Consider the following 16,802-nt stretch of genomic DNA (forward strand, 5'->3'; position numbering starts at 1 on the left):
GATTTAATTTCACAATACTGGTTTGCTTGAATTTTGTTTTTCTTTTTGTTTTGAAAGGAACTGCTCAGTATCAAAATATTTTGCTAAACCTCTGGTAAATAGAGGAAGATCTCTAATGTTGTTACATCATAAGGATTCTACTCAGAAAGAGTTTAAATTGATTGTTTAAAGAAGGACAAAGATCTCACTTCATTCAGACAATAAAAAGTACAGGAAGAAAAGTAATGAGAAAATGTGCCTTATAACCCCTCTGAATCCTCCTTCTAGAGGCCAACAGACTGTTTCGGTACTCAGAACAAGCTGTGCAGAGCTTAGTATCCTCCCTCCCTCTTCTCCAGCCTCCCTAAAGTTGTCAAGAGCACTGGATTATGAGACAGGTCACCTTTGAGCACACTCAAGGAATGCAGTAATTAATAAAAATTAACAACAACAAAAACTAAATGTATTTGCCAGTGGAAAAAAAAACACTGTTTCTGAAAGTTATGAATGTGTTCATAAATTTGTCATTCCAAAGCATGCTATAAGTGGGATGGGGGGTGTGACGTGTTAAAGAAATATTAAGAATCTTCCTTGTTTATGCTGGAGCCATGACCCTTTATTGTAAAAATGAAATATATGTGTACTGTCTCATAGGGAGAACTAGCCCTTATCCATGGAAAACTAAGCACCATTTCTTTAACTCAGTACCTGTAAACACTGATCATTTCCTAGGGGAAGAACTGGCCATTCTCCTGGAAGGAATGGTTAGTCAATCGAGTCACAAAAGGCCCTTGGTGTGTAACCATTTTTATCTAAAACATATTTAGGCAGAGCACCCCCGCCCCATCTTTCCTACTTTCCTTGAAAACTCTGCACCTAGGAGCTACCAGGTCCTGAGAACAACAAGGCAATTAACTTGCTGCTCAAACTCATTGAAGCTTGCAGAAACATAGAATCCCATTGGCTTGAGGCCTTTAGTCATTTAGGACAGCCTCAGCATATTAAAACTGATAATGGCTCTGGATACATTGCCTATTCTACTCAAGTTTTTCTTCAGTGTTGGAATATCCAACATAAAACAGGAATACCTTACAATCCAATAGGTCAGGCAGTTCTAGAATGGGCTCATCGTACTTTCAAAAATCTTCTTAAAAAAACAGAAAAAGGGAGAGTCATGAGTCCTTCCCCCCCAAATTTGATTATGTTAGCCATGTTTACATATAATTTTCTAAATTGTGATGAATCACTCTGTACTCCAACTGAGAGACATTTTCAGAAGAAAGATCCAAAGTCATCTTATCCTCATGTTTTATATAGAGATTTGCTGGGAGATGGTTCTTGGAAGAGCCCTGTAGATCTCTTAACTTGAGGAAGAGGGTATGTGTGTGTTTCCATCCCTACAGGTCCTGTCTGGCTACCAGCCAAAAGAGTAAAGCCTTATCATGAGGGAGATAGACACCAAGCTCTGCTACCTGGAGCTAAGAACCAATCAACTGACAGACCAGATGGCCCAGCTGACCCTGAACAACCAGAAGGAAAATAAATACCCACAGCATCACTCATGGGACTGGGCTAACAACAGAGGAGGATGGGGCCTGCCCCAATGACAGGGGCCAAGGCTCAAGTGCCTCCTGCAGAGGGCAACAATCCCTCAGTGCCCCATAATGTTCCCTTTAGGTATGTCTCCGCCACATGGGGAGGGGGGGACATTGAGGCTCTTAATGTTCAAACAAAGGCCTTATTGAACAAAAAGTGTTTCAGATCTTGCACAATAATCAACAATGGCTGAATCCTAAAAACTGGTTCAAAGGACTAAATTTATGAGTTTGGGTCATGGCAGCCCTTGGGTGCCTCCTTGTCTTAATCCTTGTTTGTGTGCCTTATGATGTATATGGAGGTTGTTTTCTTGAGATCACATTCAGAACAGAAAATAGTAGGTTTCATAGGCTTAACAAGTACAATTGCATTCACAAACAAAAAAGGGGGAGATTAGATGTTGGGAACTACTCTGCCTGGTTTCAAAAGCTGTAACCCCCATGACTAAGGCTGAGTGAGAGATCTTGGGACCCTAAGCCACTGAGAAGACACAGCTTATCTCCCTGGCAGGAGCACCCCCTGTGCTCACTTTACTTCACTCTGCCAGACCCCCAGTGCATGATTGGTTAATCAATGATGGGTAAGATTCCTCAAGGAAGGGATGACCTAAGACACATACAATCATAAGGGGGCCCTCAGGAAAGGACTTGGGGGGCTATAGAAAAAGTGGGTGATGGACCCTTACCCCTCAGCTTTGACATAGCCTGAGTCCTCATTCTGTGCAACAAGTCTCCTAATCTCTTGGCTGCCTTACTTCCCCTGCTCCACCTAAGTCTGAAACAATGCAGGAGGTGAGTGCAGTCCTGTTCTGGAAAGGGCAGGTTCCCTGGGGCAACCAGACCTAAAAAAAGAATGCATAAAATCCTATGAAACCTTCTTTGCTAATACCCTCAATTTAAATGATAAGGGTCCAAGCTTGAAATGAGTTTGTTTCCCAAAGTTTTATGGCCCTTTAGCTATCTGACCCTGACTCAAAATATGCCCTCAGAGTACTTTGAATGTTATCTATTTGATCATTACTGCCTGATAATGATTGATGGGCTTAATCTGAGAATGTGGGTCTTTTGAACTGCTGGGGCACCTCAGTGGCTGCTGAGGTGGGTGCAGGTTGCAGCTCCCCTGCAGTGATGGTGAGCATGCACAGCTGTGGCAGCAGTCCTAAGTGTGCAGCCTCTGATGCTGTGCAGCCATATGGGAGCAGACTCAGGAGCATACTGTGGGGCCATGGGCATGAGCAGGTGCCTTTAACCTCTGAGTCAGGGGGGAGTGCAGGGGCACAGCCTTGCTTGTGGCATCAGGGTTGGGCCTGTGGTGAGGCTGCAGTGCCTGTGGGGTTGCAGCTGGGGAGGTGGGAGCAGCCATTGTGAGAGAACTCCCTAAACTGCAACGGAGAGCCTGCCTTTTATTTTTTTCTCTGAACAAATTCCTCCTGTTCAAGTTGGAGCTCCAAACAAGGGCTTGGCCTCTCTCACAGACCAACTTTCCAACCAGTCTGGAGACTATCCAGTTCAGGGTCTGTCATGGCCCAACTCCCCTCCCATCTCTAGATGTCACGTGGCTCCCCAGTTTCTCTGGTAATGGCCCAGCTGGCATCTACAGTTTCAGTGGGTGCACACCACCTCTGCGTGTTTGCCACTTTGTCTTTATTACCCCCAGTGACTTCAACATCCAGGTACATCCTGGTGTCACTCTATTCTCCCTGTTTGGAAGGGGAGGGAACTATTTACCTGGCTCTCTTCCATGAATCCTGCAGCAGACCTGGCAGGTACCAGACCTAGGGCTGCAGCTGCCCTGGCCCCTGCACTGGTTCCAGGGACCTTATTGTCCAAAAACAATCTCCTTACCATCTGAGTTTTCAATGTCCTCTACAATTTTTTGGCCTCCAACCCTCATAGATGCTGAGATACCATTGGCTGTTCAGTGTGTTCCTCGGAAGATTAGTTATATGTTCCACCTATATGCAGGGGGAAGTGGACCTGGTTCCCAAACTTTTACAGCTAATTGGCATCACCCTGTCTACCAGACCCTGACTCAAAAAGAACCCCATGGTCCTAGAAGTGCTATCTATAAGCCATACCTCCTTTTTTTGATATGCATCCCTATATAAGCTAAACTCAACAAAAGCCCATTGAGAGAGGCTCAATATCTTTCTCCTCTGAGAGACTGGTCAGCCTTTCCTTTCCAAGCAGATCATGTCTTGGTAGACTTATTTTCATCCACAGTGGCCAGGAAAGCTGTTCTTGACACAGCTCCCCCACAGACCTGCAACCAGTAATACTCTATCCTGCAAGGCTATTATTTTAAAATGAAGTTGAAATAAATCACATACCAGGGAAAAACAGCTAAAGGAGTTCAATGCCACCAAACTAGTATTGCAAGAAATGTGAAACACCCTGCTTTAAGAAGAATATGAAATATAGAGAGGGTCATAGGTATTTAAAAATGGCAATAAATAACTACCTATAAATAATAACATTAAATGTAAATGGATTAAATGCTCCATTAAAAAACACAGGACAGCTGAATGGATAACAGAAAGTGGCCCATATATATAATGTTTACAAGAGACCCACCTAAAAAAAGGAGGTATACCCAACTGGTTTGGCTCAGCGGATTGAGTGCCAGCATGCAAACCAAAGAATCACCAGTTTGATTCCCAGTCAGGGCACGTGCCTGGGCCGTGGGCCAGGTCCCTAGTATGGGATGTACAAGAGGCAACCACACATTGATGTTTCTCTCCCTCTCTCTCTCCCTTCCCCTATTTCCAGAAATAAAATATTTTTAAAAAGAGGCATGCATAGACTAAGAGTGAGGGGATGGAAAAAATACTCCATGCAAATGAAAGCATAAAAAAGCTGGAATAGCAATACTTACATGTGACAATATAAACTTCAGACAAAGGCCATAACAAGAGACAAAGAAGGTCACTACATAGTGCTAATGGGATCAATCCAACAAAAGGATATGACCCTCATAAACATATATGCACCCTACATAGGATTCCCTAAATATATAAAAAAATCTTAGTAGTGAAGTTTAAGGGAGATCAACAACAATATAGTCATTGCAGGAGATTCTAACACCCCATTGTTATCAATAAATAGATCTTCCAGACAAAAATAATGAATAAGGCAATAACAACCTTAGCATGACACACTGGACTGAATGAAGTTAATTGATATTTATAGGACATTTTATCCCAAAGCAGCAGAATATACATTCTTCTCAAGTGCACATAGAATGCTCACAAAGATAAACATGTTAAGATGCAAATAAATCTTAACAAATTCAAAAAACTTGAAACCATATCAAGCATCATCTCAGAACACAGAGGTATGAAATCAGAAATAAACTCCAATTAAAAAGCTAAAAAACATTCAAGCACTCGAAGGCTAAATACCATGTTATTAAACAATGAATGGGTTACCAATGAGATCAAGGAAGAAATTAAAGATTATTTGGAAGCAAATGAAAATGAGCACACAACAACACAAAAAACTAAGGAACATTGTGAAAGCAGCTCCGAGAAAAAGGTTCATGGCATTACAGGTCTACTTCAAGAAGTAAGGAAGAACTCAAGCAATCTAAATGCCTCACATAAACACCACAAACAGCTAAGAAAGGAACAAAAACAAAGCCAGAGTGAGTAGAAGGAAGGAATAACAACTGACATCACAGAAATATGGGGCTTCCAAAAAAGTTGTTTTTACCAAAGGATGGGTCTAGTAGTTCTTAGCTGTCTTTAGCTTTATTCAAAACAATTTTGGAAGATTGAATTTTGACAGCATTCATATCAGGTGTATTTTTAAAAAGTTATCACTACTGGTGAATTTTCATGTATCCATTTTAATATTGGAGATGGAAGAAAATATACATTTTTGGCATATTATGCTTTTTTATTTCAAGAAATGTAAAAATGTGAGGGGGATCCCAGAAGGCAGAGGAGGAGGTGAAAGATACATAAACCTCCTCCCAGGACCAATTTGGATTTATAACTAAAGTAGAGAAATCATCTGGAATTAACAATGGAGCAATAACTGGAGAGAATCCCTATAACTATGAACAGACAGAAGAAACCACTTCACCACATGTGACTGGTATAGAGTGCAGAGGAGATAAAAGAGGGTTGGGTGGGCTGCCATGGGTGACAGCTGAAGTGCAGGAGAGAAATATTAGTGGCTGGGGGTTCCCCTTGAGAAGTGTGGGGTCTAAACCTCAAGTTGGCCTCCTTAAGCCTACAGCACCAGAGCCACTAAGAAGCCCAGATAACATATGGTTATTAAAAGTGGCGGGGTTTCTCTCTGCCAGGGATAAATGGCTGGAGAAACAGACAGCCTCTTAAAGGGCCAATGCATAAAATTTCATTTGCAGCCACTTACACTGGGCTTGGGCATAGGGGTGGCAGAATTGACTAGAGATACTTGAGGAGAGTCTAGGGTGGCAGAATGGACTAGGGACACTTGAGAGAGACTTTGGGAGAGAACTGATGGAGGAGCCTCTAGCACCCCTGCACTGGGTCATTCCCCTTACTGCAGGAGTCATCTTGCTCATGCAGAGCAGTCCCCTCCAAGTGTCATCAACCTGAGAAGTAATAGCCCCACCCACAGGAATTACTGTGCCCCACCCTGTGGTGCTTAAGCCTGACTGCTGATTACAGAGTAACCTGGTTAATAACTAGTGGAAACAGCCACAGACTGTGGATGATGGTAGTCTAGAAAAGGCTGCCTAGGACCAGACTGGGACACTCTCTGGCATAGTTGGGAAGATCCAGAAAGAGAAAACAGTGAGATGAATTTTATCATGATCTTCTTTATGATTTGAATTATTTTCTTTCCTGCATAACTTAACATTCATTTCTTGTCCTTTAAGTTTGTATCTTTTAAGTCACTAGTTTTTAAATTATAGTTTATTTCAAATATATTTTATTCATCCCTTCACTTACTCCATTTACCTTCTTATTTCCTTTTCTTATTTTTGTTTTAAATTTTATTTTCTACCTTACTATGATTCCATTTTGCAATCTTACAGTATTGCCATTCTGCACTCTTATTATTTATCTGCCTTTCAGATTCTCAAATCCATTTTTTGTCATTAGTCATTTCACATTCTTTATCCCATTCTTAAAATACCCTTATTCTCTCTACACCTTTCTAAATCTTTGCTTGTTGTTTGTGGATATGGTGGTCATTGAGGCATTTCTTCAATTGTTTCTAGATATTTACTATATTTGTATTTCAAATCTCAAATTTTACTCTTCCCCTCTCTTACTCCATTTTCCTTATTTCCCTTATTTTTTTTTTATATTCCATTTTAATTTTTCCCTGTCTTAGCCTGGTTTTGATTCCTCACTCTTAGTTTTTCTTCTTCCTCTGTCATCTCAAAATTGTTTATCTTTCCTCTAGGCATCTCTTAAGCTTTTCTTTCTTTTTTTCCCCTTATTTCCATCCCACCCACATTGATCTTTGCTCATTTATTGTTGGCAGTGGTTTGATAGATCTTTTCATTGAATTTGGTACCTACTTTTTATTTCTCCACACTTTTTTCTCTTTTACACTCTATTTTTTTAAATTTTCTGTTTAAACCCAATACTATATGCTTCCCTTCTTTTACTCAATTCTGCCTTCATCCCTCCCTTTTTAAATTTATGATGTAAATTTTACTTTTTTTCTTTGTCTTGTCTCTATTCCCTACTCTTATTATTGTTCCTCCCTCTAACCTCTCAAAATCATTTTTATTTCTGTTAGCCCTCTAATATTCATTTTTTTCCTTTCTTATAATAGTCTTAATCTCTTTACATCTTTATTAATATTGACTTATTGATGGTTGATAGTGTGTTGTGGTTGGGTATTTCTTTTGTGGGTGTGGGTTTCTTTCCTGGGCTATGTGGTTTTGTTCTGGCAACACCTATACAGCAACATATAACACATAGTGGGTGGAGTGACTCTCAGCCAGCCAGCCAGAGGAATGATCCAACAACAACCAAAAACTAATTATAACTAGAGAACCTACATAAACGGCATAAAGGCAACATATAACACATAGTGGGTGGAGTGACTCTCAGCCAGCCAGCCAGAGGAATGATCCAACAACAACCAAAAACTAATTATAACTAGAGAACCTACATAAATGGCATAAAGGCGATCCCCACAGCATCAAGTTTAGGAGACTAAGGAGACTGAACCACTGAATCTCACAGTTCTCCTCCCATAGAAAGTCATACCATGAAGACAAGGAGTCAAAGCTGATCAATCAAAGAAGCAGAATCAAACAGGAAGAGTCATCTAAAATGGGAAGACAAAGAAACAGCTACCAACCTAAAGGAAAGGAGGAATCTCAGAAAGAGTGCTAATGAAAGGGGAGAAAAATGAGACAATTACAATGGCATAATCAATAAAATATATTTTAAAAAGAGTCAAGCCAACTATCATACACTGAGTTCAAAATAAGGGTTATTGGGATGCTCAATTAGCTCAGTGAGAACTACAAATAACTCCAGGGGACCAACAAGGAACTTATTGCAAACTACAACAGCATGCAAAATGACATTGAAACTATCAATAAGATCCAGGAGGAAATTAAGAATACAATATCTGAAAGGAAGAACACAGTCGAAGGAAATAAAAGTAGGCTAGATGAAGCAGAGGACTCAATCAATGAGCTAGGGGACAAGGTAGAAAAAAATTCCCAGACAGAGCAACTGAACAAAAAAAGACTAAAAAATAGAGGGCTTAAGGGAGCTGCAAGACAACATGAAACATAATAATATCCAGATGACAGGGATACCAGAAGGAGAAGAGTCAGGGATAGAAAAGAGGGAATTTCAGGGGAAAAGGGGAAGGGTTTGCAGGAACAAGTATAAAGGACACACGGACAATAACAAGTGGAGTGGAAACAGGAGGGAGGTGGGGAGGGCTGGAGGTGGGCTGGGATGGTGGTAAAAAGCAGAAAACTGTACTCAAACAACAATTAAAATAAAAGAAAATAAAAAGAAAAAATAATGACAGAAAACTTCCCTAACTTGATGAGAGAAAAAGTCACACATGTACAGAAAGCAGAGAGGGTTGCAATTAAGAAGAACCCAAAGAGGTATATTCCAAGATGCATTATACAGTTAAAATGGCAAAATTTAAAGACAGAGAGAGAGTCTTAAAGGCAGCAAGGGAGAAAGAGCTAATTATATTCAAGGGACCTCCAATAAGGCTATCTGCAGATTATTCAACAGAAACACTGCGGGCTAGGAGGGAAAGGCAAGAAATATTCTATGTAATGAAATGCAAAATCTGGCAACAAAGACAACTCTGCCCAGCAAGGATCTTATTAAAAATGGAAGCCAAAGTAAGGAGTTTCTCAGACACACACACACACACACACACACTGAAGAGGCTAAAAGAATAAATAACCACCAAACCAGCATTACAGGAGATGTTAAAAGGAATGCTTTAAAAATATGGAGAGGAGAGGGGAGAGAGAGAGAGAGAAAGGGAGAGAGGGAGAGGGAGAGAGTGGGGGGGACACAGGTACAGAGGGATAAAATATCAATGAATTAATACCTATCAATAATAAGCTTAACTGTAAATGGATTAAATACACCAATAAAAAGTCACAAGGTAGCTGAATGGATAGGAACACAAGACCTGCATGTATGCTGTCTAGAAGAGCTCACCTCAGAACAAAAGATCTACATAGTTTTGTAAATGAAGGAATGGAAAAAATATTCTAAGAAATGCACATACAAAAGAAGCTGGACATCTGTAGTTGAACAATATTTTTTTAAAAAAGCTGGAATAGCAATGCATCTATCAGAAAAAAATAGATTTCAAAACAAAGGCTGTAAAAGAAACAAAGAAGGGAAAAACATATCTTTCTAGAAATTTATTAATTTCATCAGGGTTGTCCAATTTGTCACATAGTTGCTCACAGTGTTTTTTTACAGTCCTTTGTAGTGGGTTGGCTAAAAACTGTGTAAGATTTCTTCTGTAAAATAAAAGACACATTTATCATTTTCTTCAGTAATTTTATTTTATTTTTTCATGTTTTAATTTTTCTTTCTTTTTTAACTTTTTAATTTTTTAAATTTTATTTTAATTGTTGTTGCAGTACAATTTTCTATCTTTTACTCCCATCCCAGCCCACCCACCCAGCCCTCCCCTCCTCCCTCCCATTTCCACTCACCTTTAGTTTTTTATTCATGTGTCCTTTATAGTTGTTCCTGTAAAGCCTTCCCTTTAAAGTGATTTTATTGATTTGGATATATTGAATGTGTTGACTATCTCCTGTGTGCTAGAACATTCATTATTTTCAATTAAGTCTCTATTGATTGATATCAACTTCAACTGGTCTACCCGAACATGAAACAATCTAGCAAGTAATCTCCAGCATGAAACTTTTCTAACCACTTTTGGCATATTCTATCAGTCATAGCACTTTCTCCATACATGTCACAAATCTTTTTCTTGTTTGAGTTGCATTTTTACCTTTTTTGACATAATAAAGTATAATATGTCAAAAATGTTGTATATTTTCTTACATTTTCAATATTAAAATGGCTAACAAAAATTCACTAATTTTGATAAATTTTTTAAGTGCATGCTGATATGACAGGTGTCACAATACAATCTAATCAAAACAAAATTGTTTACAATCTAACAAAATTGTTCCACATGAAGTTAAAGACAAGTAAGCACAACTAGACCCATCTTAGAGAAAAAGCAAATGAACTTTTTAGTGAACAAAATACAGTCTTTCAAACTTGAATCAGGATGAATCAGGGAACTTGAATAGACTGATTACACCTAATGAAATTGAAGGAGTAAACAAAAAAATTCCAGCAAATAAAAGTCCTGGACTGGGTGCCTATAAAGGCAAATTTTACCAAATATTCAAAGAAGAACTAACACCTATTTTTTTCAAACTATTCCAAAAAATTCAACAGAAGGAAACACTTCCAAAACTTTTTGCAAGGCCATAATTATCTTAATACCAAAACTGGATAAAGGCACTACAAAGAAAGAAATTTGTAGGCCAATGTCCCTGATGAAAACAGATTAGCATCTGTTAAATCATAAACAAAACATTAGCAAACCAGATCCAGCAATACATTAAAAATATTATTCACCATAATCAAGAGGGATTTATTCCAGGAATGCGAGTTTGCTATAGTATTTGCAAATCAATAAACGTAAAACATCACATGAACAAAATGAAAGATAGAAATCATGTGATCTTTATCAATAGATGCAGAAAAGTGTTTGATAAAGTCCAAGAGCCACTTATAAAAACTCTCAGCACAGTGGAAATAGAGGGAACATACCTCAGCGCAATTAAGTCCATATATAACAAACTCACAGCTAACATCATACTCAGTGGTAAAAAACTAAATATGTTTCCCTTAAGACCAGGAAAAAGACAGGGAGTACTGGAAGTTCCAGCTAAAACAATCAGAAAAGAAGAAGTAAAATGCATTCAAATTCAAAAGGAAGTAATAAAACTGTCATTATTTGCAGATGACATGATACTCTGTAGAGAACCCAAAAGATTCCACCAAAAAACTACTAGTATTGATAAACTAATTCAATAAAATGGCAGGATACAAAGTTAATATTTAGAAATAGTTGAAATTTTTATAAACCAATAATGAAGTATCAGAAAGAGAAACTAAAGTAAATTACTATTGCAACAATTAAAAGAAAAAAACAGGTACACAGAAATAAATTTATGAATATGAGGACATATTCAATACTATAGGACATTGAAGAAAGAAATTGGGAAAGATACGAATAAGTTGAAGCACATACTGTATTCATGGCTTGGAAGAATTATCATTGTTGAACTGTTCACACTCCTCAAAGCATTCTATAGATTCAATGCAATCCCTATTAAAATACCAATGGCATATATCACAGATCTAGAACAAATATTCCAAAAATTTTTTATGGAACCCCAAAAAGGCCCCAAACAACATCAGAAATCTTAGGAAGAACAAAGTTAAAGGTATCATGCAACCTGATATCAAACTATACTACAAAACTATTGTAATCAAAACAGCCTAGTACAGGCACAAGAATAGGCATATAGGTCAATGGAACAAAAAAAGAGATCCCATAAATCAAACTATGCCTATGTGTTCAATTGTTATTTGACAAAGAGCTTAAAATTGAGTAAAGATAGTCTCTTCAGTAAATGATGTAGGAAAATTGGACACGTACATACCAAAAAAAAATGAAACTAGACATTGAATTACACCATACACAAGAATAAACTCAAAAAGGATAAAAAATTTCATTGTGTAAATGTACTACAGTTTTTTGATCCATTTATTTACTTGTGGGCACTTAGGTTGCTTCCAGCATTTGGCTATTGTAAATTGTGCTGCTGTGAACCATAAAGAAAGGATTTCTTGCCCTTCATGACAGCATGGATGGAACTTGCGAGTATTATGCTAAGTAAAATAAGTCATGTGGTAAAAGACAAATACCATATGATCTCACCTATAAGTGGAACATAACAAAACAAACACGCAAGCAAAATACAACCAGAGACATTGAAATAAAGAACAAACTGACAGTAACCAGAGGGGAGGGGGGGTGAGGGATAATGGAGGATAATAGGTGAAGGGTCATCAAGGAACATGTATAAAGGACACATGGATAAAGCCAAAAGGGGTAGATTTGAGGGTTGGAGGTGGGGACATGTGGGGCTGTTGGACATAGTGAGGTGAAAATGGAGATAACTGTAGATGAAGAACAAGAAAAAAGGATAAAATATTTCAGTGTAAGTTACAAAACCATAAAAATTATAGAAGAGAAGAAAACATAGGCAGTAAAATCTCAGACAAGTCTTGTTGCAATATTTTTTGCCAATATATATCCTGGTGCAAGGGAAACAAAAGAAAGAATAAACAAATGGAACTACATCAAACTAAAAACACTTTGCACAGCAAAATAAAGCATCAACAAAATGAAAAGGGAACCCACTATATGGGAGAACATATTTGCCAATGATACATCTGATAAGGGGTTAATTTCTAAAATATGTAAAAATCATATACAACTCAACACCAGGAAGACAAACAATCCAATTTAAAAATGGACAAAAGACCTGAATAGAAACTTCTCCAAAGAGGACATACAGATGGCCAATAGGCATATGAAAAAATGCTCAATGTCATCAATCATCAGGAAATGCTAATTAAAACCACAATGAGATATCACTTCAAGACTGCCAGAATGGCTACCATCAATAAATCAACAATCAACAAGTGCTAGCAAGGATGTGGAGAAGACAGTATCTTAGTGCACTGTTGTTGGTTGGAATGCAGACTGGTATAGTCACTGTGGAAAACAGTGTGAAGTTTCCTCATAAAATTAAAAATGGAACTACTTTTTCACCCAGTAACCCCACTCCTGGGATTACATACTAAGAATCTCAAAACACTAATTTGAAAGAATATATGCACCCTTATGTTCTTTACAATAGCCAAGATTTGGAAGCAGCCCAAGTGCCCAGCAGTAGAAGAGTAAATAAAAAAACTGTGGTACATTTACATAATGGAATACTTCATAGCTGTAAAAACAAAAGAAAGCATACCTTTTACAACAGTATGAATGGACTCAGAGGTTATTATGCTAAGGGAAATAAACTGGTTAGAGAAAGACTAATAGCATGTGTATCTCCTTTATATGTGAAATCTAATAAACTAATGAACAAAATAGAAACAGAGACATGGATACATGGAACAGACTGTCAGTTGTCAGAGAAGGGGGTTAGGGGAGACTACATGAAAGAAGGTGAAGGGATTACCCAAAGAACATATATGCATAGATGCAGACAACAGTGTGGTGATGGCCAGAGGAAAGGGGATTGGGGGCTGTGTGGAGGTAACCAAAGAGAGGGGAAGGAGTGGGGACATCTTTAATAATGCCAAGAATAAAAATGAAGTTAAAAAAAGAGAAATTGTGAAATGGGATCAGGAGATTGGAGACCATGAAAAAAGAGATTATAGCAAAGTGGGTACTAGAGAAAGGAACTAAGTGAATGGGAAGCTTGAACCAGGCTTTCAGAAGGGTTGCCATCTCTAGGGTGTGGCCATAAACAGATGGCTGTGGCATTGACACACCAATTATGAGAGAAGAGAGACCAGGGTTTTGGATATTGATATCCCTGAAAATGCTGGCATAGCAGGGGTGGAGGGCAATCTGTAATGAGGTGCTTAAGTCCTCAGAGAGTGAAAAGTAGATGATCAGAGAATAATTGTAATGGGAGGCAGGAGCAGGTGAAATCCAAAGCATGGGATCCAAAAGATCTGGGGGAGTGGGGTATTCTTGAAGGTAAGGGAGGAGAAATGGCTTGGAAGTAGCATGGAGGACACTGATCTCACCAATTGGTGGGGAATAATGTGCATAAGAGAAATTATAGCTTTCACTTGAGAAGTCTGCAGGGAAAGTACTATCTGTGGGAATATGGACAGAGGCCATGAACAGAAACCCTCAAAGAAAAGGTCATCATACATTCTGGCTTGACTGGAGAGTCCCAACTTATTCTTATTGTTCCAGAATACTTTTAAAGAATGTCCCCAATAATCTGAAAAGTGCCTGCATTTAGAAAATAAAAAAGTATGGTCACTTAATTCAGCAGGATGATTGAGAATATAGTAAGTGCTAAATAAACAATATGGGAAGTTGCAGTAGGTGATTCAGCCATCCTTTTGCAGCCTCTCTTCCCTCATTACAGAATAGACCCCCAACCTCCAAACAAAAGGTCCCTGAAGCCTTTGAGGTTGAATCCTGATTGCTTAATATATTCCACCCCATCCCTGCACCCAAAGGAAGCATCTAACCTTAGGCCAATTAAATCTTTCACTCACATTAGAGTCTGAAAAGAATATATTAGCCCCAGGAGTGTCTGCATTTCAACTGGAAATTTCTGCAAAGAAAATGCCTTTACTTTAAGAATAAAGAATTAATAATGGAATTACATGGTTAGGAAAGATCAAAAGTTGAATAGATTAGAGGTGAAGATGTGGGAATGTTTTCCCACATTGAACCTTGTGGTTGACCCTTATTCTTCACCTCATTCAGATGACCAAAGCCAGCAGAATTATGAAAAAGAAGTGACATCAAGGTTGTGATAAACCTTTTTCAAGAACAAACTTACCTTGGCACTTCTAGTTAGGAAGCTGTGGCCAAATTTCTTGAGGTTTTGGAAGGTTATGTTCTCAAAAGGCATTTTGTACCTTGCATCAGAGCTTAAGTTTAGGATTTGGACAGATGGGATATTGACCTCTGTGATCCGGAAGTATTCAAAGACACGTCCATTTCTGGGTTCATCTGAATCCACAAAGATGAACAGGATCTGTCAAATCAAATGAAACCTGTGGGGTTTTTTGTTTGTTTGTTTGTTTGTTTGTTTTTGCATTGGAGGTCATCAAGAAGTTAAAAAATTGAAGTTGGGTAAGAATCCCTTACAGAGGGAGAGAAAATGTTGGGAAACTGGGTGAGGGCACTATTGTAGTACAAACAACAGGGTCTGGGCAGTGACACTGAAAGACTTAATAACAGCTCCCTTTAATCAGGCAGGTGCAGTCCTCCACTCTAGTGCACAGACAGCCATCAGCTAGCCTGGCATCACCATCCACATACTGCAGGAAGTCAAGAGGTCCTGAGCTTTCATCCCAGTACCATGGGCAAAACAGTAACTTCCCCTCTCTGTGCCTCGGTTTTCTTATCTGCAAAATGATGATAGCTCCTACATCACAGGGTTGCTATGAAAATTGAACAGGACTATGTATATAAAGGCTGACTTCAGTGACAGGGAGGTAGAAAATGTTCTATACACATTCACTCATTATGATTCTAAATTATTCATCTATCAAGGAAATTCATGACTTCACTTATTCATTTCACAAATATTCATTGAGAGCCTACCAGGTATTTTGCTAAGTGTGAAGCTATGCTGCTGCCCAAGGCAGACAAAATCCTCACCCTCACAGAGCTTATTTCTAGAGCAGAAGTCAGGCAACAAATGAGTAAACAAATTAATACATTTGGAAGGAAAACAATTGAATTGTTTAAATTATGATTAATTTAATTACACCAAAATCTTAAAGTTTAAAATAAAATAAACTAGGAACTATACATATAAGTTGTATTGTTGTAATTAGAACATTATTCCTGGGGAATATTGTGGAATGAGCATGAATAATTAAATATATTTGTGACCTAGAGGCTTTATTCCATGTTTATGTTGGGTTACAAGTTTTTCTCATTGTTTCTCTACCTTTCACTCATTTCTTCAAAAGAAAAAACTTACTATTGCTATACTTCTTATAAAAATAAAGAGAAAAATGAGGTAAATAGCCCTCATAGTCCAGGTGGTGGTGACTACAGAACTATAGGTATAGTGCTTAGGAAGACTGAATTGATTTCTAATGATGATAATAATCACAATGATAATAAGCATTGTTTATTATACATTTGCTCATTGCTTTACATAAACACCACTTATTCTTACCACAGACCTTCATTTTACACGTGAGGTGACTGAGACTGAGAGGTTAAGAAACTTACCTAAGAAAAAACCCACTTCTAAGAAGAGAATTTGAACCTAAGACTGTGTAATGCTAAAGCCTAGAAACTTAATTAGTCACCAGTCTGTGCTGTTTTGCACTTCGAGGCCTTTCATACCATCTGACATGACTGGCAGTCTGGCAGGACTGGTCTGTCCTCCCCCTCATCTCCAGGTCAAATGCTACCCACACAGCAGTTTGCATTCTTACTGGAGCATGGTCCATCAAAAAAGCAGCCAAACCATCATATTCCTGTAGTAGACTTATCAAAGATGAGAGAAGGAGCATAGGATTGGCAAGAGAAGAAGAAACACTAGATAGGAATGGAGGAGGCTGATTTAAATGTAAATAGTTAATAATACATAGCATTGATATGCAAATCAGTAAACTAGTATGCAAATGAATATGAAATTATTCCTGGCTTAATTTATAATCAGAAAGACAGGCAGATGGGGTGAGGGTTTTCAAGGTAGGATCCCCAAAGAGAAATGATGCCTCACAAACCTTATTTTGGAATTCCTCAGATGCCAACTTATAATGCTGCATTATCATACCAAATGACTTGGAGCTTTTGGAGGCAAAAAGCAGCATGTGATTCAGGATGTGCAGTTCATAAATCAGATCCTTATTCTGAAACAAAAAGAAAAACAGATCATCCCACCCA

General features: G+C 38.3%; 1 protein-coding gene across 1 annotated transcript in view; it reads right to left on the minus strand.

The window, feature by feature from the left end:
- PDILT (protein disulfide isomerase like, testis expressed) overlaps window positions 1-16,802 on the minus strand; it is a 56,568-nt gene that overhangs the window by 19,580 nt on the left and 20,186 nt on the right. Inside the window, exons 6-7 of the mRNA XM_028530547.2 lie at window positions 16,643-16,768; window positions 14,728-14,925 (exon numbers count right to left, since the gene is read on the minus strand). Of these exons, the coding sequence (XP_028386348.1) occupies window positions 14,728-14,925; window positions 16,643-16,768 (324 nt within the window). The remainder of the gene's footprint in view (window positions 1-14,727; window positions 14,926-16,642; window positions 16,769-16,802) is intronic.

The sequence above is a fragment of the Phyllostomus discolor genome, chromosome 3 (assembly GCF_004126475.2).
Source record: "Phyllostomus discolor isolate MPI-MPIP mPhyDis1 chromosome 3, mPhyDis1.pri.v3, whole genome shotgun sequence".
NCBI lineage: Eukaryota > Metazoa > Chordata > Mammalia > Chiroptera > Phyllostomidae > Phyllostomus > Phyllostomus discolor.